Source organism: Doryrhamphus excisus, chromosome 15 (assembly GCF_030265055.1).
Source record: "Doryrhamphus excisus isolate RoL2022-K1 chromosome 15, RoL_Dexc_1.0, whole genome shotgun sequence".
Lineage (NCBI taxonomy): Eukaryota > Metazoa > Chordata > Actinopteri > Syngnathiformes > Syngnathidae > Doryrhamphus > Doryrhamphus excisus.
This window is the reverse complement of record NC_080480.1, coordinates 17,037,390-17,056,915: the sequence shown is the minus strand read 5'-3', so window position 1 is coordinate 17,056,915 and position 19,526 is coordinate 17,037,390. Positions and strand designations below refer to the sequence as shown.

Sequence of the window (19,526 nt, the reverse complement as noted above, 5' to 3'; positions counted from 1 at the left end):
TTAAATTACAAATTAGGGTTGTCAAACATTTACCATGATCCCTAGTACTGCTAAAGATTAATTTGCATTTAATTTATTTTGTGAAGTTTAATAAAAAACAATTTTATGTAAGACTGTTTTGATGCACAAGGATACCGTAAGAGCATTATTATTTTTAAAATTAAAAAATACATATTATGGTTGTTTAAACGCTAACATAACCGAAGTACACAATGGAACAGAATCAACCGAAACAATGCAAAAGAAATTAGCAATAAAGAGATAATTCTGCGTGTGTTTGGATTGTGATAAAACGATGAAATGAAATATAATTGACTTCCGTAGTGGGCGGGGCTTGATTCAAGATGGCCGCCAAGCAGGAAGAAGTTGCTGAAAGTGAAATTTCGACTTCCTGCTGCCGGAGAAACAACAAAACTTGGGATTTTGCTACATATTCAACTCTTAAAGTGTCTCATCCAAACAGGTAACTACGGATAACGACGTTCCTCCTAACATGACTCACCATTAAGGTTCGTTCAGCTCCAACATGAATATTGCTACTTTTTAATGTTATTATAGATACATATCTTTGTTAGGCTTTCCCATCGCCCTCAATCGACCAAATAACGCCTTTAATTTGGTGATTTGGTGAATTTTTGGTGATTTTCACCACTTAATTAGCTGTTTGTGTGTCACTTTTTTCTACGTTCGCCACTTCCTGTTTCCTTTTCCAGACTTCCTGAATCCGCAGTAGCGTGGAACTAAAGTGACGCTGTTTCTTATGTATTGGTTGTGTTTAGCTACATTAGCATTAACAATTCAAAACTCCAATCACAATTTAAACATATTAAATGAATACGTCTCCATATCATTAGCACCGCTGACGTCAGCGGTCCCGTGAGCAGCACAAGACATCCACGCTGTTTGGCCGCCATGACAGTCTCATGTACAGTAAGTTCACTTCAGTACTTTTTTAATAATAAGTAGGACCGATGCGTGGAATGCAGGCCCTTTTCTGTGTGACTGATGCATTTTATAAGGTGGTCAGCTGCAAATAAACTTAGCAACCAGTGAGGAAAATGTGTTTGCATGTGGTCTCACGCTAATAATAGTAATTATTATGTGGCTTTTCTGGTGACGTAATTGCATGGTTACTTGTTGCTAGGCAGATTTGGGCTAAATCATTTAATAAAACTTAATACATGTAGGGGGAATGTACCTTATCCCAATCATATGCTAACTTGGCACCTCAGCACTGAAAACTCAGCTGCCACATACAGTACGGAAAGGGCAAGGAGGGCTGGAAGGAACAGGAAGTCAATACAAATGTATTGATGAATTGTTCCAACATACAATACAACTTTATTCGTAAATATTCTTGTCGCAAATGTGTATATTTCATTTTCTTTTATACTTATCTAGGTATGGGTTGCACGAAATGTGTCATCCGGGGATCAAACATGTGCGCATTTGGTCACGGGCCGCATTCTTTACCACCCAGTAATGGTTGACGTGCGTCTCGTCAGCAGGTGAGGCCCATCGCTATGAATGAATATGACAGTTGAAGCTCATAGTTCTTTCATGTTTTACAGCGGCGGCGTCCTTGTGACTGGCGGTCCGCCATCCCCGTTTGGACCACGGACTCACCGAGACCACCAAGAACTGAGGTGGCACGGGATGAGTTGAGTTTGAGGGAATCCCTAACATGACGATGCAATCATTTACCCCTTTTCTACCCCCCCCCCCAGCGTGGCATGACTTGAATTCAGCACCTCAGACGACCAACCGTGAGGGCGGCGGCGCTCGGGGATACCCCCCCCTTTCAAGGTGTCCATGAATGATAGCCCTGTTTTGCTCTCACGCAGGCCTTATCTACGCCCGCCCAGGCGGGTCTTGGGCTACGGCGTCTTCTGGACTTGACGTACGTTTTTGACGATGGGTGTTCCCGCTTCCTCGGGGTTGGGTGTCGTCACGGTTTCTTCGCTTTCGGCTCATTTTCTTCACGCCGCCAACTCCGTGAGCGCCGTGCCGGACACCGGGTGGGAGTACCTGCTTGCAGGTAAGGGGTGTGGCCTTTTCAGGACACTGCGGGGACAAAGGCGGATATTTGAAGGTATACTGCGGAGCCTTGATTGTGGGATAATGAAGTTTGATGCTCCTTCTGTAGACGGAACTACTTCAAATCTTGAGCAACCTCAAATTGGAGATGATCGTAATTTGTTTTTTCGGAAACGTACTTTTCTGTAAATCTACTTACTAAAAGTTAATTGTTTTTGTGTTTTGTTTTGATAGATTCCCACTCCCAACAATATTGGGAAGATGCTAATTTTGTGTTATTGTAACCTTGTGCTACTGTAGCTTGTCGTTTGTGGACACACGCTAAGAAGAAGAGGGTGTAACCCAAAAGATAGAACACTCATAGTGGATGTTTTCAACGGCTGATTGATTATCTGTCCGCAGTCATGAGTCTGCACGCTAACACTTGGAGTCTTAGTCCGGTCTCCATTGTCTCTCCTGCTGTGTAAAATCCACTTAGACCGAGAACCCGTGTCGGGAACCCAAATGTTGCATTCCAAAATGTCCCTCTTCCTTCCAAAGGGCATGTATAAAAGTAGCTGAGAGTGTCGACGCAGAAAGCACCCATGGAAAACACGTTCAGTTTCGACGAGGTTGGTGCCAAGCTTAACCAATGCCGCACTCAAATGTCGGAAAATTCATTGGATGGCTAATTCCGACGTGAAATCCTTTGCCCTCCACCGCAGGCTTTGGACTTGTCATATGAAGACAATGATGCAGCCCTCCCCTCGGCACTGACAATGTGAGTCTTTATGTCACAACACATCATTAGATACCCTCCACGCTGTCTTTTCATGCTGTCAATCACCAGCTTTTTACCATCCCAGTATGACAAACATGTGGTGAAATCAGCCGCAAGTTTAATAAATGTCTTCATTTTGACAACGTTTAAATACATATTTGTAAAGCTATTTTGAAGTGAAGGCTTTGGTTCGGTTAGGAGTGACAAGTGCTGCCCCCTTGTGGCAAAAAAAATATTTGAATAATTACAGGGGCCCTCTGTAAGCATGACCTGCTGCCATCTTGCGGCCAAAAAATATTTCTATATCAACACTGCCCTCTGGTGGCCAGAAAAATTATGGTATTATTTTTAAAATCAATACAATAAACATCCACCAAAAAAAATGTCATTCCAAATTGTTGGGTTGGAGACATAATTGTCATAAAATTGTTCTATTGTGCAAATTTTGACAATATCAAATATTTGACATTTATTTTTGAATTTATTTGAACATGCATACAAGTTAGTTAATACAATTTGCATTTGGTTGACGTCAATAACAATACATGTATTGCAACTTTAATTATTATTTTTAAGCATACAGTTATGATCAGCCTCAATTTCTTCAAAATAAAACGTGGATCTCGACTAAAAAAGGGTCCTAAGAAAAGTCCTCGGTTGAGCATTTGAGACCCCTGCTCTAAAATGTTTCTCTCGGCCCCGGCAGGACTCCGATAGACCTCCGCGGTGTGGAGATGGGGATGAAACCTGACGACGATGACGACGAAGCACCCGTAGAAACGTATAACATCCCCATCGATTCAGATGGTGAGTCGGTGCTCTCTCACGCCCTCTAGTGGCTCCCTGAACCGACGCTAATGTTCCACCTGTGTCTCCAACCAGCCTTCCTCAACCTCAACACCAACGCCACCACCAGAGGAGACGCACAGGTCAGTTCTCCCCCCAGTTCTCTGACCCTCGTTCTCATTGCGTCGACTTAACGCACGGCCTGACCCCCCCAACCCCCCCCAGGCGTACGTGGAGCTGAACGAGCTGCAAGGAAACACATGGCAGGAGACGGGTCGCTGGGTGGGCTACGAGGAGAACTTCAACGCCGCCACGGGGAAGTGGAGTTCTTCTCACGTGTCCTACCTGACCTTCAAGAGTCTCATCCAGCTACGCAAGACCATGAGCACAGGTGAGTATGGAGGATTATTTCTTCTAAACAGTTGCGTAAAAGGTTGGCTTGATGCTGTCACACGGGTTTTATACCCTACTTGGCTTTGTGTATATGTAGTGCTAATTCATTCATTCATTCATTTTCTACCGCTTTTCCTCACGAGGGTTGTGGGGGGGTGCTGGAGCCTATCCCAGCTGTCTTCGGGCGTAAGGCGGGGTACACCCTAGACTGGTCGCCAGCCAATCACAGGGCACATATAGACAAACAACCATTCACACTCACATTCATACCTATGGACAATTTGGAGTCGCTAATTAACCTAGCATGTTTTTGGAATGTGGGAGGAAACCGGAGTACCCGGAGAAAACCCACGCATGCACGGGGAGAACATGCAAACTCCACACAGAGATGCCCGAGGGTGGAATTGAACCCTGGTCTCCTAGCTGTGAGGTCTGTTATGTAGTGCTAATGCTAATGTTTATTGGAAGAATCGCTATTATGCACGTTAGCCACTTTTTCGGGAATGGGGAAAAGCTGCAAGTAGTTGAGACTCCGAGAAAAATTCCTTGGACCAAACGCTTCCCTTTCTCACGGTGCAACAAAAAGTCACATGGGAAATATGCAATGTAACTGCACTACATGGACCTAAGTGGGTATCAAAGTAAACACTACTACACTACCATACATTCAAAACGATACTATTTTATGCTAACATTTAACCCACAAGGCATGCTGGGTAACTTATTGGGGGCTTCCCACATGTAGCAACGTAACACTAAGGAGTGGGACATATTCCATGAAGATAAACAAAATGATACAGAATAGCAAAATAGTTGGCAGAGCTCCATGCTGCATTTTAAGATGTGTAGCGAAGCCTGTCACAACCGCGTCCGGCCGTGTCTGCAGGTGCCGTCATCTTCGACCTGAACGCCAGCAGTCTGTCCGCGGTGGCCGAGAAGGTGGCCGACGAGCTCCTCGGCAAGAACGAGATCCGATCCAGCGATCGGGACTCCGTGCTCAGAGCTCTCCTCATGAGACGCAGGTAGGAGACACCTCGCCGACGTCCCTTTTTGAGTGGCGGTGCTTCTCCAAAGACGATGGTCTCTATTTGTTCCTCCAGCCAAATTGGGGGGCCAGAGGTCACCCCCGCAGGAGACATCCAGATGCAGACTTTTTCAGTTTCTCAGAAGGTACGAGACATCACGCTGATGGTCCTCCACACCAAATACTGAACGTGTTGTGTTTGCAGAGAGACACCTCTGACAACATGGAGGCGTCCATCGTTCTCACGGGTATGACAAACGAAATGTTGAAATGTTGGGATGTTGAAGCTAAAAGAATCTTCCCACAAGGTGTCTTGGAGATCCTGGAGAAGCCGGTGGTGGCTTTTGTCCGACTGAAAGACTCCGTGGTGATGGAGTCCACCCTGGAGTGTCCCGTTCCGGTCCGCTTCGTTTTTGTCCTGTTGGGTCCCAGCCAGAGTGGGGTGGACTACAGTGAGAGCGGGCGCGCCATGGGGGCTCTCATGGCCGACTGGGTGAGGGAGGAACAGGACCACCGTGGTGTACGGTTCCGTATCGGTTCAGATGAGGTGAAGTTCTCACCATCTTCTCTGTAGGTGTTCTGCTTGGAGGCTTTCCTGGCCGAGACTGACAAAGACCTGACCAACGCTATCGCCGACTTCATGGACTGCAGCATCGTCATCCCCCCCACCGAGATCCAGGACCAGGGTATGCTTGAGCCCATCATCAAGTTCCAGAAGAAGATGCTGCAGGAGAGACTCCGCCCCAACGACACCCGTCTCGCTTTTGGTGACCGGGTGAAAAGTAAGTCTTCACGTTGAGATCATCTTCTGGACCGTGATCATGCGTCCACCTCTCCAGTTGATAAAGCTCCAGAACCTCCAAGAGAAGACCCTCTGGCCCGCACCGGGATCCCCTTTGGGGGGATGGTGAAAGACATCAGCCGTCGGTACCGCCACTACATCAGCGACTACACGGACGGTCTTAACGCTCAGGTCCTGGCGGCGGTCATCTTCATCTACTTCGCCGCCCTGTCGCCGGCCATCACCTTTGGAGGTCTTCTAGGTAGACCAGCGGGCCTGAGCGCGTCCCTCACGAGACAAACGGTGGTTTCATTCCCTTCCCGTGTTTGTCCTAGCCGACAAAACCGAGAGGATGATGGGCGTGTCGGAGCTGATGATCTCCACCAGCATCCAGGGTGTCATCTTCTGCATCATCGCCGCCCAGCCCGTACTCGTCCTCGGCTTCTCTGGACCGCTCCTGCTCTTCGAGGAGGCCTTCTACGCCGTATGACGCTGCTCTGTGAGTCCCGTGGTCGGATTGGTGACTGACACGCGTTCTCTGTCCGTTCCGTGCTAGTTCTGCAAGTCTCAGGGAATCGAATACATAGTGGGACGCATCTGGGTGGGCATGTGGCTGGTGGTCATCGTGGTCATCATCGTGGCCGTGGAAGGCAGCTTCCTGGTGCGCTTCATCTCCCGCTTCACCCAGGAAATCTTTTCCATCCTCATCTCTCTCATCTTCATCTACGAGACCTTCTTTAAGCTCTTCAAGGTTCCCTCACCTCATTGCTACTTCCTCTTGTTCTTCCGACCCTCACCTCGAACTTCTTACCTCGCACAGATCTTCAAGGCCCACCCCTTGATTCTGAACTACGATAAGCTCAACGACTCTTTGGAAGACCCCTTCCACCATGGCGTCCCAAAGAATCCCGCCTTCAACGCCAGCAACGAGACCAGCCCTGGGTCCGCGGCGGGGATAAAGGCCTATCCCAACACCGCCCTGCTGTCCATGTGCCTCATGCTGGGATGCTTCTTCATCGCCTACTTCCTGCGCCTCTTCAAGAACGGCACCTTCCTGCCCGGCCCGGTAAGAAGCCACCCGGGATCGGGTCAGGTCTCCTATCGCTCCCACTAAAATGGCGGCTGGTCTCTTCACAGCTGCGACGTTTGATCGGCGATTTCGGCGTCCCCATCGCTATTTTTGTCATGATCGCTGTGGACATCAACATTAAGGACACGTACACGCAGGTGAGTGACGCGTCCTGTACGACGTTGCTTAGTCCCGCCCTTTTCGCTTAATGATGGCCGTGTTTTTCAACCCATCTTGCTCACATTTGACACACGTGCTTGACAGTTACCTAAAACGGCGTTTCGGTCTTGCAGAAACTTGTGGTGCCGAGAGGTGTCCAGGTGACCAACCCACAGGCCCGAGGCTGGTTTATCAACCCCATGGGAGAAAAGAAGCCCTTCCCCGTCTGGATGATGGCCGCCTCCTGTGTCCCGGCGCTCCTCGTCTTCATCCTCATCTTCCTGGAGTCCCAGATCACCACGTGCGTGCGACAAACGAATCACACCGTGTTTTTTACGGCGACCGCCAAATTCCAACCATTCCTCCATCTGCAGGCTGATCATCAGCAAACCGGAAAGGAAGATGGTGAAAGGGTCCGGCTTCCATTTTGACTTGCTCCTCCTCGTCATCATGGGTGGCATCTCCTCCATATTCGGGGTGCCCTGGCTGAGTGCCGCTACCGTGCGCTCCGTCACCCACGCCAACGCGCTCACCGTCATGTCCAAGGGCCCCAAACCGGAGATAGAAAAGGTGGTGGAGCAGAGGATCAGCGGCATTCTGGTGGCCATCTTGGTTGGTAAGTAAACAAAGCAGGATGTCCATTTGTTTTTGTTTTTTTTTTAAATCATGCTTTACTCTTCTTTCAAATAAATACATTTTATTTTAAATAAAATTTTATGATTTTTTCTGTTTTTGTATATATTTTTTATTTTTTTGTTAAATTATAATTTTAAAATGTGTCAATCAAAACAGCCCCACTTTAACTTTGGTTTATGTTGGACTCCAGGTGTGTCTATTTACATGGAGCCCATCCTGAAGATGATCCCAATGACGGCCTTGTTTGGCATCTTCCTCTACATGGGTGTCACGTCCCTGAATGGCATCCAAATGTGGGATCGGATGCTTCTGTTGATCACGCCCAAGAAGTATTACCCATCGGATGCCTACGCCACAAGGGTACGCACCTCATAGGACAAAAGGGGGAGGGGAGTGGTTCATTCAGAAATGGACAAATTAAAAAAATTAATCTGTAATTTCAATTATTTTATTTAGTGGTTGGGCTCATTTTTAATTGTTCCACAGGCCATACAAAAAGTATGTTGACTTTTGAATTGCTGCTGTGTATAACATGGAAAGTACTACATGACGCATTCGTGTTTTCTGTGTGTGTTTGCCACAGGTGACCCCCATGCGGATGCACATGTTCACCCTGATCCAGCTGGTGTGCCTGGCCGTCCTGTGGGTGGTGAAGATGAGCCCCTTGTCGCTGGCGCTGCCCTTCATCCTCCTCCTCACCGTGCCCCTGCGTATGGGGATGACCGGCACGCTCTTCACAACTTTGGAGATGAAATGTGTAAGTACATTTACTTCCCCGTGGGCGTCCATCTTGATTGAATACTTTTATTCTTGTTAAGCACGTTTTGTTGGTGTTGCAGCTGGATGCGGACGATGCCAAGGTGAAGATTGAGGAGGATGTCGGGGAGGACGTGTACAATGAGTCTCCATTGCCTTGAACATACACAAAAAAAGTTGCTTTTTAAGGTGAATTTAATTGTATGGAGAAAAATATGAGAATATTGGGTATCTTTACAAACAAAATGTTTGCTTATGTATTAATTTTGGAAGGTTGCTGTCGCTATCTCTTCTCAGTTCTCTCACATTATCCTTTCATGTAGCATTAGTTTGGGGATCATTTTGTTCTTTTTTTTTTAGATGTAGAATTTTCCTTGTGTGGATGTTTCTTTTTGAAATGTGAGGTCAAATCATTTGAATGCATTACATGTCGAGGTCTAATGTGGTTTAAACTAATATTTTCATTCTCGTGCGTCAAGATGTCTGCCTTCTTTGGGTAAAATTCCCTCTTCTGTCGATATATTTAGCCTTGTATGAAGAGTTCAGTTCATGCTTATGAGATACTCTGAAGTGTGTGTGTGTGTGTGTTATTGCTTTTCATGAGACACAGTGGGAAAATACATTTAACTGGTGCTGTTTATTGAAAAATAAGAGAAAAACCTTTATACATATTCATTTGTCTGTGCCAAATAATGTTTATGCTTAGGATTTTAACATTAAAATAAAACACTGCTATCAATTGTTAAGGTGTTTTATTTACAAAAAATATCACTGTACACAAACTTCTGCAATGTTCAATTACCGTACGTAAAATCCTTTATTGTGAAAGTTTGCTGACAAAACACAAACCATTTGAAAAGTTGCCTTGTGGGACGACTGGATGATGAATCAAACGTCACGTTCGCCTTCCAAAAGCTTAAATTACTCCAAATGTGAAATGCATATCAAAATTACAAATGAGCTACATTAGATATCCAACAGCAAGCGAACGCCTCACTATTTAAACAAGGCCCAACGCCTAGGAGCAGTTTGTTTTCCTCACCGGGCTGACACGATTGGACGGCCTGGGGTTCCGCCCACAAACACACAAGGTGGAGTTGGAAAAGGGAAAAAAAACATGCTGATCTAATATGAATCTGTCAAACAGCCTTCCACAATTTACAAAACGAGCATTCCTACGTGCAACGGCACAGAGACTCATTCAGTCACATAGTATAATCAACTTTAGTAGACAAGTGACATTAAAGTTAACTTTTAAAATTTTATCAACGCCAACATATGTCCGTACAAGCATATAGCTTTCCAAATTTGTGGTTCGTCAAGCGGTGCGATCGGTGTTAACTCGAGGCGTTCGGGTCAGACGCAGTTGCCCGATCAAAGTGTGCCAACATCGGCGGAGGATCGGCCACTGTCGCCCCTCCAGATGTAAACGCGATGGCTCCGCTTGGGAAACAACGGCGGTCGTCGAACGCTCGGACAACATGGAGGACGTCTCGGCGTAGCGAAATGGTTGGGTGGGGAGTAGGAAGCTGCTACGCGTTGACTGGAGGGAGACGGCGAGTGAGATGGAGGCGGGGGAAGAATCATCTCTGCGGGGACTGGAGCCGAGGACCGACGGCGCAGTACTGGCGATCGTTCAACCCTCCCCTTCTTCCTCCACAACGACGCCGAAGCTCACGCCGTGCAGCAAGGTAAGCCAGCGGAGCACTCGCTGGGCTCCAACGCGACACGATTGCGCCATAAAAATCACAAACGAGCGACTAAATTCGCCAAAGTAGGCATACATGTGTTTTTAGACGTGTGGAAACGCGGGTCGGTCGGAAGCCCCTTTGTACTTAGCTCGACAAGCAACGACGGTGGGAAGGGTACAGACGAGGGCGGCCATAGCCGTGCTTCTTCTGCGGCGGGCGGAAAGTTCTCGACACAAGGCCCGGAGGTAACGCTAAACGTTGTTGAAATTAAATTCAAGCGGATGGGTCTTGAAAATCCCCTTCATAGAAACCCGTCGACCGAAGCTATATTTGGGTTACATTCGCGAAAGAGCGAGCGGTGCTTTCGGCGCCCAGACCTCCATGCGGCAGTTGGCAGAACAACCAGCCGCCCCTCTCGGTTAGCCATCAGGGATCTTGGTTTAATATCTCACCGCCCTCTCTCTCCCCCTCCTCTCTCACCGACCAGACCCGGACTACCGACCACCGAGCTCGAAGAACCCGCCTTCTAGACCTCGCTTGTGCTCTTTTTGGGAGCCCTCGTGGTTGAGTTCTCTGCCCGTCATTTCGTCGCCGAGCAGTGCGCCATTGGACCTTGTCACGGTAGGTTTGAGCTGAAGCATGGCGGACCTCGAGCCTTGTGGGCACCATGGAGCCTTCTCGGGCTTCGACGGTACCCTAAGTCCTTTCGAGTTCAGCTTTCAAACGGCGTCGGTTTGTTACAGTAAACATACTTTGTTTTAATGTAGCTTTCATATTTTATTTAAACGGTTTGTCTTTGTAGCTCCACTACCACGACGTTTGTTTATAATGTTAAAATCAACATATATGTAATATATTAGAATATAAACATTGTGGTAAACAATGCGAATTATGTCCCCAAAACAAGGGACACATGTCGACCGTGTGGACTGTTTACATTTTGGGCTAAAATTGGAGCCCCATTCCCCCGAAAACAACCACGCTACATGTCGACCGAAACGCCGCCATTGGTCGTGAAAATGCCCCAAACTTTTGTTTCGTATCTCATATGTATGCGTTGTACTATGCGTGTTATTTAGCCACGGAAAGTCCTAATTTGTTCCGTTTGACATGATGGCTACCATCCAAAGGTTCGGCGGTTCTGGGTCGCACAGTGGTGGTTCAGCTAAGCTAGCTAGCTAGCTGGAGCCATGAAGGACACGACGAACAACGAGCAGCCGCCATCATGGATGCACTCCTCGGCTACGCCTCGTTGGGGAATGTAGCAAGTTTTTTCGCTTGAATTTCGAATAAAAACCACACACGTTGTTTTGAAACACCACAAAACACAATTAGGAACGGTAAACGAGAATGTGTGTCAATTTTCCCCCGCCACAAGTCGACATTTTTAGGTTTCGGGGGCTGCAGTTTGGCACGGCGGAGCAAGAGCCACGACCATGAGGTGATGAGGCTCCGAGTGGCGCAGTGCTGACTGCAGTGCTTCCATGTCGCCATTGCTCCCCTTCCACGGAGCCCCAAAGCAGATCCCCGTGGTCAGCTGGTCGCCTACAGCTGCCTGTCCGTCCGCTCGCCTCCGCCTTCCGTGGATCCTCCCCAACCTCCGCTGCTCACGCTCCAAATCCTCCATTAAGCGATCTCTGCTGGAAGAGAAAATGGTCGCCCTGGCTTGTCCGCGGATCCCATTACGGGGATGAAAGAATCGTACAGAGACACGCCAAATTCCGCCTTTGTGGAATTAGCTCGACGGGCGGTGAGCTAGCAGTGCTACTAGTTAGCCCTCCGCTGTGTTATTTGAGATTGGAAGCCGTCACAAGCTATCACTGAGTCTCACCATGGAGCGTAAACGTTTAAGGGGCGGTGTAATGAATATAACCCATTATGTCGACACACATTCCGATTCCTCCCTTTTGGAATCGCATTTATTTGGCCTTTTTATTTCCACTAACAACCTATAACAATTTACAATGAAAAAAAATTACATTTGTCGAAACATTTATTTGTGATTTGCATATATTATGGAACTACTCATACTTGATCCTCATTGAAATGTGTTGTTTTTTGTGACACATCAACATGATTTTTTAGTAACTTTAGTTATTTATTTCCCCCCCAGATTCAAAAAGGTATCGCCCACAAATGAATGGAGACATGGAGACAACATGCGACATAGGTAACGACATTAGTTTATTTTTGAACAAGTTACATCAGTAATAACCATCTTTACACAGTCTAAGCAATTACTATTTATGGAAAAATTTCTACCAGTGCAAAAATATGTGGATGACATACAATATATACATTTTTTTTAACTTTTTTTTAGCCTGGGCACAGGATGACCTCCTCCAGCTGCTGGAAGCCATGAAGGTGGCCCTGCCCCAAAAAGACCTGACCAAATACAAGACGTCAGAGTCCCACCTGGACTGGCAGAAGGTGGCCTTCAATTCCTACACTGCCGAGATGTGCAAGCAGAAGTGGCAGGAGGTTTCTAAAGAGGTCGGCCAGTTGAATTTGATGCTCGAGAAACGAAGCCAATTGATTTGAGACTGAACGTTTCTTTTTGTCCGCCTGTTCACAGATCCGTAAATTCAGAACCTTAACGGAGCTCATATTTGATGCTCAGGACTACATCAAGAACCCATATAAAGGCAAGAAAATAAAGGTAAGACAAAAGATCTTGTGTCACGAGATCCCGCAAGTAGTTGCCGCCGCAGAAGCTGTAGTAATTCTACCTTTGATCAAACATGCTTAAGCTTGTCAGATCAAAACACAATTGCTGCACAAAACGTCCATGAAAATGTGGGCTAGTAGCATCTATATCACTTGTGTTATTTTTGAATTGGTAATTATTTTTATGACAACTTTCACTTATTGTACTAACGCATTGTTTTGTGACTCGATAAAACTAAAAACCCAATTGTCTCATGAGTGTAGCGTGACATTCAATGACAATTGGATCTCCTTTTGCCGCACAGAAACATCCGGATTTCCCCAAGAAGCCCCTGACGCCATACTTCCGCTTCTTCATGGAGAAGCGGGCCAAGTATGCAAAGTTGCACCCGGAGATGAGCAACTTGGATCTGACCAAGATCCTGTCCAAGAAGTACAGAGAGCTGCCCGACAAAAAAAAGGCAAGTCTTAGGCTTTGTTGTTGCAGCGGAAAGGATGCTAAGTTTTGTGTTTTTTTTTTTGTCACCTTTCCAGAAAAAATATGTGGACGACTTCCTGCGGGATAAAGAGACATTTATGCACAGCATGATGAGGTTCAGGTGAGTTCATCTGGCATCATGGCGGTATCTAGCGTACATGTAGATGCTTCCCTTGACTCTGTGCTGTGTTCATGTTCGTGCAGGGAAGAACACCCCGACCTTGTGGAGAGCATGACCAAGAAAAGCTCAAATGTCCCCGAGAAGCCAAAAACGCCCCAACAGCTGTGGTACACCCACGAGAAGAAGGCTTTCCTCAAAGGCCACCCGGATGTAAGTCTGCACATTTGGTACGTCGTCGATCTCGTCGGGCGCTCGCTGACCTTCCGTTTCATCTCCCAGGCCACCACCAAAGACATCAAGGACTGCCTGGGCAAACAGTGGACGCAGCTGTCGGACAAAAAGAGACTCAAGTGGATCGCCAAGTCGTTGGAGCAGCAGAAACTGTATGAGGTGAGATGGGAGACGTTGAAGAAACCCGACATTAGCTCCAACCACTTTCCACTCACCTTGCTTTATTTACTAGCTAATAACCGCTTTCAACGCAGAGTTGAAAATGTAATATTTAATTCATAAAAATCAATAAATACACTCATGGTCATATAATTTCTGGCTTTGCTTCTTCCAGGGGACAATGCGAGAATACATCCAACAGCACCCGGAATTGAACCTGACCCAGGGGGATATCGTCAAGTCCACACTGACCAAAGCCGAGAGGCACCTGAAGGACAAATCTGATGGGCGGCCTGACAAACCTCCACCGTGAGTGCCTTGCTCGGTGACCAGATTGGAAGAAGTGGGAGTGAAAGTGGGTTTGCTCAACACTGGCTTGTGCTTGCAGGAACGGCTACTCCATGTTCTGCGCCGAGCTGATGTCCAGCATGAAAGACGTGCCCAGCACGGAGCGCATGGTGATGTGCAGCCAGCGGTGGAAGCTGCTCAAGCAGAACGAGAAGGACGCCTACCAGAAGCGCTGTGAACAGGTGACTTGTTTCCGAGGGATTAAATCAATTGGCCAGCACCCGATCGGAGTATGACCGCCATGTTTCTCTCTGCAGAGGAAGAAGGAGTATGAAATAGAGATGAACAGATTCCTCAGCGTAAGTGTCTTTTCTTATTATTTAATCATTTTGATTTTTAGTTTATCTTTGACGTTTTCCTTGACTTACCAGTGGAAACGACCTACAGCCGGTCTCTGATTGGCTGAAACGTGATGCCTATTAAAGCTTATATTGGCCTCTGTCGCCTCGGCATGCACTTTCTCATTAGTTTAATTATAAAAGCTTAGTTGTTGGTGTCGCCGCCCTGCTGGCCATTCACGGTTCTGTCCCCTCGTGCTTCTGCAGAGTTTGTCTGAGGAGGAGCAGCAGCGGGTCCTCGGCGAGGACAAGGTCGGCTTCAAGAGAGGCAGCGTGGCCAACAGCCCCGCGTCCAAAAAGAAGAACTCTAAAGCCAAGGTACCCCAAAAAAAAACAGTGTTTCCCATGCATTAGGCCTAGCTAGCTGTTGGCCGTGGCTAATGAACACATTATAACACGTCAGGTCTACTAGTGAATAAGAAGATGTAGCAGGAGGGCGCGGTGTTGCCATATGTAGCAACAATTTAGCAAGTATTCCGACCCCTCTAGATACTCTAGCAACAAATCCAGCCAGGAGACTTTTTTGACGACTCGGACATGGAAGCACAAATTGCACAAAGTGCTTCTGTGTGCCATCTGAAAACGGCTCAGTCTTGTTTGTGACATTTAAAAAAGGAAGCAACAAAGAGTTAATTTGTGGCTCCAAGCATATTTCATGTTTTTTTTGCTAATGTGCCACAGCTAATTATGCAAATTTGCCCATTACACCACCCTTTCCCAGTCACCACCACCACACATAGATTGCAGTCCTGTGGGGGAAAATGCAATCATCAAACATATTACTCAGATCTTCCCTTTTCCTGGTGTCTGCATACAGGTCACCCCAGAAAAACCCAAGAGGCCCATCTCCGCCATGTTCATCTTTTCGGAGGAGAAGCGCCCCAAACTGCACCAGGAGCGCCCAGATCTCTCCGACAGCGAGCTCACCAGGCTCCTGGCGCGCATGTGGAACGAGCTGCCGGACAAGAAGAAGGTACGCTGAGACCGCCGGGTTGTCGGGCGATTTTGCAAATGCGCCGCTGCGGCTGATCCGCGATGTCGCGCAGGAGAAGTACAAACGACTGGAGGCCGTCCTGAAGGCGGAGTCTGAGAAGAAGGAGGATCGCAGTCTGCCGGACCCGCCCAAGACGGCGCAGGACATCTGGCAGCAGAGCGTCATCGGAGACTACCTGGCGAGATTTAAGGTGATCTTTTCGTTTCTCCACGTTATTCCTTGGAATACACGACAATGCGGCTGACGAACTAACTCTGTTTTTAGAACGACCGTCCAAAGGCCCAGAAAGCTATGGAAGCCACTTGGAGCACCATGGAGAAGAAGGAGAAGATCATGTGGATAAAAAAAGCAGCAGAGGACCAGAAACGATACGAGGTTGGTCTCGGCTTGCAAGCCGTTTACTTGAGATGGTTTGCTCCGCCAGCGTCTAACCTTCTCGTTCTTTGTCCTGGTTCCACAGCGAGACCTGTGTGAGATGCGCTCGCCCGTCGCCACCGCCGTGGCCTCGGGGAAGAAGATGAAGTTTGAGGGCGAACCCAAGAAGCCGCCGTCGTGAGTTTTTGTGATTTGACGTTCCTCCTCTGGTGCGCTTGGCTCGCCTAACCTCCTCGCTCTGGTCGTGCTTTTAGGAACGGATATCAAAAGTTCTCCCAGGAGATGTTGTCCAACGGAGAGCTCAACCACCTCCCCATGAAGGAGAGGATGACGGAGATCGGCAGCCGCTGGCAGAGGTTACCCCTGAAGGACAAGGACCGCTACAAGAAGATCGCGGAGGAGATGCAGAGGCAGTACAAAGTGCTGCTGGAGCAGTGGCTTGCTGTGAGTCCTCGCACGTTCACAACATCTGCTGCTCAAAAACCAAACCGTCTAACGTCTCTCGCCTTCTCCGATCAGAGCGTGTCTTCTCAAGTGAGGAACACGTACAAAGAATATAATTCTCAGGTGTGTAGACAATCCTCCGTCTGTTAAAGGAGTTTGGATGTCTGATGTATTTTAAAACGTTCCCGCTTTGTGTTCCAGAAAAGGAAAAGTACGGCCAAACCAGGTGGACCCAAGGCCAAAGCCAAGAAATCCGTAAGTGTCTCCGAACTCGACTGTGGCTTTCAGAACACCTTTCCTAGAGGATGTCATGGAATCCAACTTTATTTGTAAAGCACTTTACAACAACCACATGTGACCAAGGTATGGAGCTATAAATAAAAGCACACAAAGTCACAAAAGCCAACAGGTATATCTCAAATAAAATAACAAAATAGTGATTTACATCATATTTACATTTGTATCATCTACATATTTAGATTCCCTGGCCGTGATAACATAGCGTTAGCAACTGGGTTCCTAATGATATCAGGATTAGTTAGCATTTTCAGTATGTGGCTCCAACTCCATTGCTTTTGTCTTGGCATTACAAATTGGTGCTTGTTGAAGGCCTCATTTTTTTCTTATGATGAAAATTCCAAAGGTCTCCTATTTTTTCATACTCTGGATAATAGCATTCGGAATTATTCCATTATCTGGATCAGTCTTTTTTTTTCCATGTACCATTTTCTGTAGAGTGAAATGCCCAAATGCTCCTATCTTGCAATGTTAAAGAAATGTTTTTAAAAAAATCCTGGATTGAGAAGGTGATCTGGATCACCCCCAAAACGTAATCAGGTCTCTCTATGTCTGACAATTCCTGAAAATTCCATCCAAATCAAGCTATTTTGAACACAAACGGAAAAGGCTCCTTGGAAAGGGAAACAATGTGTTGTGCGCCCTCTGCTGGTTGCTTCATGTAGTGAACTCTTGTGATCCGCCTTGCATCAAGGCTCAGCCTGTCTGATTGTTGCTTCCCACAGGACACAGAGGAAGAGGAGGAGGAAGACGACGACGAAGATGACGACGACGACGAGGATCAGGACAGGGCTTCCTCCGACGGCGCCTCCTCCAGCGAGGATGAAGAGGAAGAAGAGGAGGAGGAAGAAGATGATGATGAGAATGACGTAAGTGGCGTCTCTCTTTCTCTCTCTCTTTTTCGTCTACTCTCTTCCCACGTGACTCAAAGTTCTCCGCCGCTGTTTGCGTTGAAGAAGGAAGACGAAGACGACGACGACGAAGACGACGACGAGGTGGAGGACAAAGAGAACAAGTCGGAAGACAGCAGCAGCGAGTCGAATTCGGGGGACTCGTCGGACACCGAATCGGACTGAAAGCGGGCGCGGCGGCGTCGCCGCGGCGACAGACGGACTGAGCAGCGCTGAGCTGAGCCACAAGGGTCCATCCAGGGAGCTCTGCCACTGTGCCAACCCCCCCTCTCTCTCTCACCACCTCCCACCACCAGAGGGCGCCCCTGCAAACGCCTCCTCCCATTTCACATACCCGCTTTTTTTTTTTTTGTAACATTTTTCTCAGTTTTTGTCCAAAATCCCAAATTTAGTCCCGAGTTAACTCGAGAACTGCATCCCGCTGGTTTGGCGATGTTGCAAACTTTTTTTCCCCGCCATCTTTTTTTTGACAATTTACGGTTCAGAGTTTTAATGTGCCGAGCCTCCTGTTTCTTATTTTATTGTTGTGTGTGTGTGTGTGTGTGTGTGTGTGTGTGTGTGTGTGTGTGTGTGTGTATGTATGTATGAGCGGTGAACAGGCTTCTCAGAGCCAAAGAACATAACCAGGTGGGGGAGGGGGTGAGGCCGGGGGGGCGGCTGTGTGTGCGTGTATGAAATAATTGCACTCTTTAGAATGTCTACTTGTTCATACTTCTTTTCTCCCTTCTCTTCTTCTTCAAATTTGGATTTTATGGTTTCGTTCTTAAAGAGGTGGTATTTTTTCAGAAAAAAAACCCAACAAGCCATGATGAATGTCTGTTTTTTTTTTTTTTAAGTCGCTGGAATATTCTGATTTCTTCAGCCGTGTTCTCGTTTAAAAGCTGTTAGTGCCCATAAAGTTTGCAACCCCTCCTTTTTCACAAATTAGCTTCATTTAGCGCCTGTTTTTCTTTTTTTCCGGACACAACAGCCAATAAATGTTGCATAATTTCCACACTTTATTGATTAGAGTTGAAAAGAGAGTGTGCCTTGACATGGCTTCTTGTCTACAAAATCTACAAAAGGAAGCAGATTACACATTTTTCATTAAAAAAGCGAGGGTGTTGAAACTCTGTATGGGCACTGCAAATATATTTTTATTTCATATGATGTGTCATAATACAGTGACACATTCGGTTATGTTTGTGTGAAACAATTCCTCTCGGTTTGCAAGTTTTTGACTTTTAAAACTATTTTTTTTTTGTTCTGTCCTGACAGAAATAAACCAGTTTGTTGTGCGACCACAGAGTTTGCAATGGAAGCTGTTATTTAAAAGAAAAAAAAATGGATTCAAAGTTTAATTGTTGACCGGAAATCCTTATTCATTTAAGTGTTGTTGGTTGCCCCCGCCCAAAAATATGCACTTACAGCAAATGTGTCCATTTAGTGTGAGTCTGTGTGTATGTGCATATCACAGCAATATCATGAATGTACATACTGTCCATTTTTTTCCTGCTTTGCTGTGATTGGTTACCTACACACACACACATTCATTAAAGTGGCTGGCTGTAAAAGGGAGCAGAGTTGCCAGTGGAGTTGGGTTAGGGGGGGAGAACAACTTGTATTTTTTCTTGTAAATACTGTTTTAAGTTTGTATGGAGTGCTTCATGTTTTGTTTATATTTTTCATTTGGCAAATTCTCACTTGCGACCTCTTGCGTTGTTGTCCTGTCGGTCGCTTGTTTGTTTGTTTTTTTTCCTTCAAAAGAGCAAAAGCTTTACAAGGTTTGTACTGCTGATCATTTCACAAAAAGAAATTTGATGTTTTCTATAGCTGAGGGTGTTCTTATGTACTTGTAGTTCAAGTATTTGGGCAAATAAAAAACAATCTTGGACAGTTAACTTGTGCTTTGTTTCAATGTCTCTACACTAATTTGGTCATTAAAGGAGTATTAGTGCTTGGAAGAATTAGTTTCTCTTAAATAACTGATTTTTTTGCAATATGTGAAATCTATACTCTTAATTTGTATTAAGAAACCTTAAACACTGAGTGTAAATGTCATGTTACACAATTCTAACTACGTCGTAGATCA

The 19,526-nt window shown here is 46.5% G+C and overlaps 2 protein-coding genes and 1 long non-coding RNA gene across 4 annotated transcripts; 2 read left to right on the top strand and 1 right to left on the bottom strand.

Annotated features, from left to right (window-relative positions):
* Positions 1 to 364: 364 nt before the first annotated feature.
* On the top strand, positions 365 to 9,140 carry slc4a1a (solute carrier family 4 member 1a (Diego blood group)). The gene is made up of 24 exons (XM_058049343.1): positions 365 to 463; positions 855 to 930; positions 1,402 to 1,508; positions 1,572 to 2,038; positions 2,578 to 2,648; positions 2,742 to 2,797; positions 3,504 to 3,604; positions 3,680 to 3,726; positions 3,809 to 3,974; positions 4,863 to 4,998; positions 5,077 to 5,146; positions 5,206 to 5,248; positions 5,309 to 5,493; positions 5,575 to 5,782; positions 5,840 to 6,043; positions 6,117 to 6,265; positions 6,338 to 6,532; positions 6,602 to 6,847; positions 6,919 to 7,008; positions 7,144 to 7,310; positions 7,384 to 7,625; positions 7,836 to 8,005; positions 8,229 to 8,402; positions 8,485 to 9,140. The coding sequence occupies exons 5-24, from the start codon at positions 2,622 to 2,624 to the stop codon at positions 8,560 to 8,562; spliced, it is 2,754 nt and encodes a 917-aa protein (XP_057905326.1). The 5' UTR covers positions 365 to 463; positions 855 to 930; positions 1,402 to 1,508; positions 1,572 to 2,038; positions 2,578 to 2,621; the 3' UTR covers positions 8,563 to 9,140.
* LOC131103236 (uncharacterized) lies at positions 7,865 to 11,948 on the bottom strand. Of its 2 annotated transcripts, none has more exons than XR_009119578.1 (3): positions 9,251 to 11,948; positions 8,448 to 8,557; positions 7,865 to 8,385 (listed from the first exon to the last, which is right to left on the bottom strand). It is a non-coding gene; the product is annotated as an uncharacterized LOC131103236 (long non-coding RNA). The 2 variants fall into 2 exon arrangements; XR_009119579.1 differs by having other exon boundaries at positions 8,467 to 8,557.
* Positions 9,567 to 19,335, top strand: ubtf (upstream binding transcription factor). The gene is made up of 22 exons (XM_058049344.1): positions 9,567 to 10,092; positions 10,580 to 10,713; positions 12,206 to 12,262; positions 12,413 to 12,585; positions 12,668 to 12,751; positions 13,065 to 13,220; positions 13,294 to 13,358; positions 13,442 to 13,568; positions 13,638 to 13,748; positions 13,924 to 14,057; positions 14,137 to 14,278; positions 14,354 to 14,395; positions 14,642 to 14,752; positions 15,252 to 15,407; positions 15,481 to 15,618; positions 15,693 to 15,803; positions 15,889 to 15,980; positions 16,058 to 16,247; positions 16,323 to 16,370; positions 16,449 to 16,502; positions 17,270 to 17,413; positions 17,501 to 19,335. The coding sequence occupies exons 3-22, from the start codon at positions 12,229 to 12,231 to the stop codon at positions 17,618 to 17,620; spliced, it is 2,232 nt and encodes a 743-aa protein (XP_057905327.1). The 5' UTR covers positions 9,567 to 10,092; positions 10,580 to 10,713; positions 12,206 to 12,228; the 3' UTR covers positions 17,621 to 19,335.
* Positions 19,336 to 19,526: the final 191 nt, after the last annotated feature.

What these genes read in the sequence shown, in the direction of transcription:
- slc4a1a (XM_058049343.1), top strand. Translation starts at nt 2,622, where the DNA reads ATGGAAAACACGTTCAGTTTCGACGAG. An exon ending in ACGCAAGACCATGAGCACAG is followed by an intron (nt 3,975 to 4,862) that starts GTGAGTATGGAG and finishes CCGTGTCTGCAG; the next exon opens with GTGCCGTCATCTTCGACCTG. An exon ending in CGGATGCCTACGCCACAAGG is followed by an intron (nt 8,006 to 8,228) that starts GTACGCACCTCA and finishes TGTTTGCCACAG; the next exon opens with GTGACCCCCATGCGGATGCA.
- ubtf (XM_058049344.1), top strand. Translation starts at nt 12,229, where the DNA reads ATGAATGGAGACATGGAGACAACATGCGACATAG. An exon ending in GGCAGGAGGTTTCTAAAGAG is followed by an intron (nt 12,586 to 12,667) that starts GTCGGCCAGTTG and finishes GCCTGTTCACAG; the next exon opens with ATCCGTAAATTCAGAACCTT. An exon ending in AAGATGATGATGAGAATGAC is followed by an intron (nt 17,414 to 17,500) that starts GTAAGTGGCGTC and finishes TTTGCGTTGAAG; the next exon opens with AAGGAAGACGAAGACGACGA.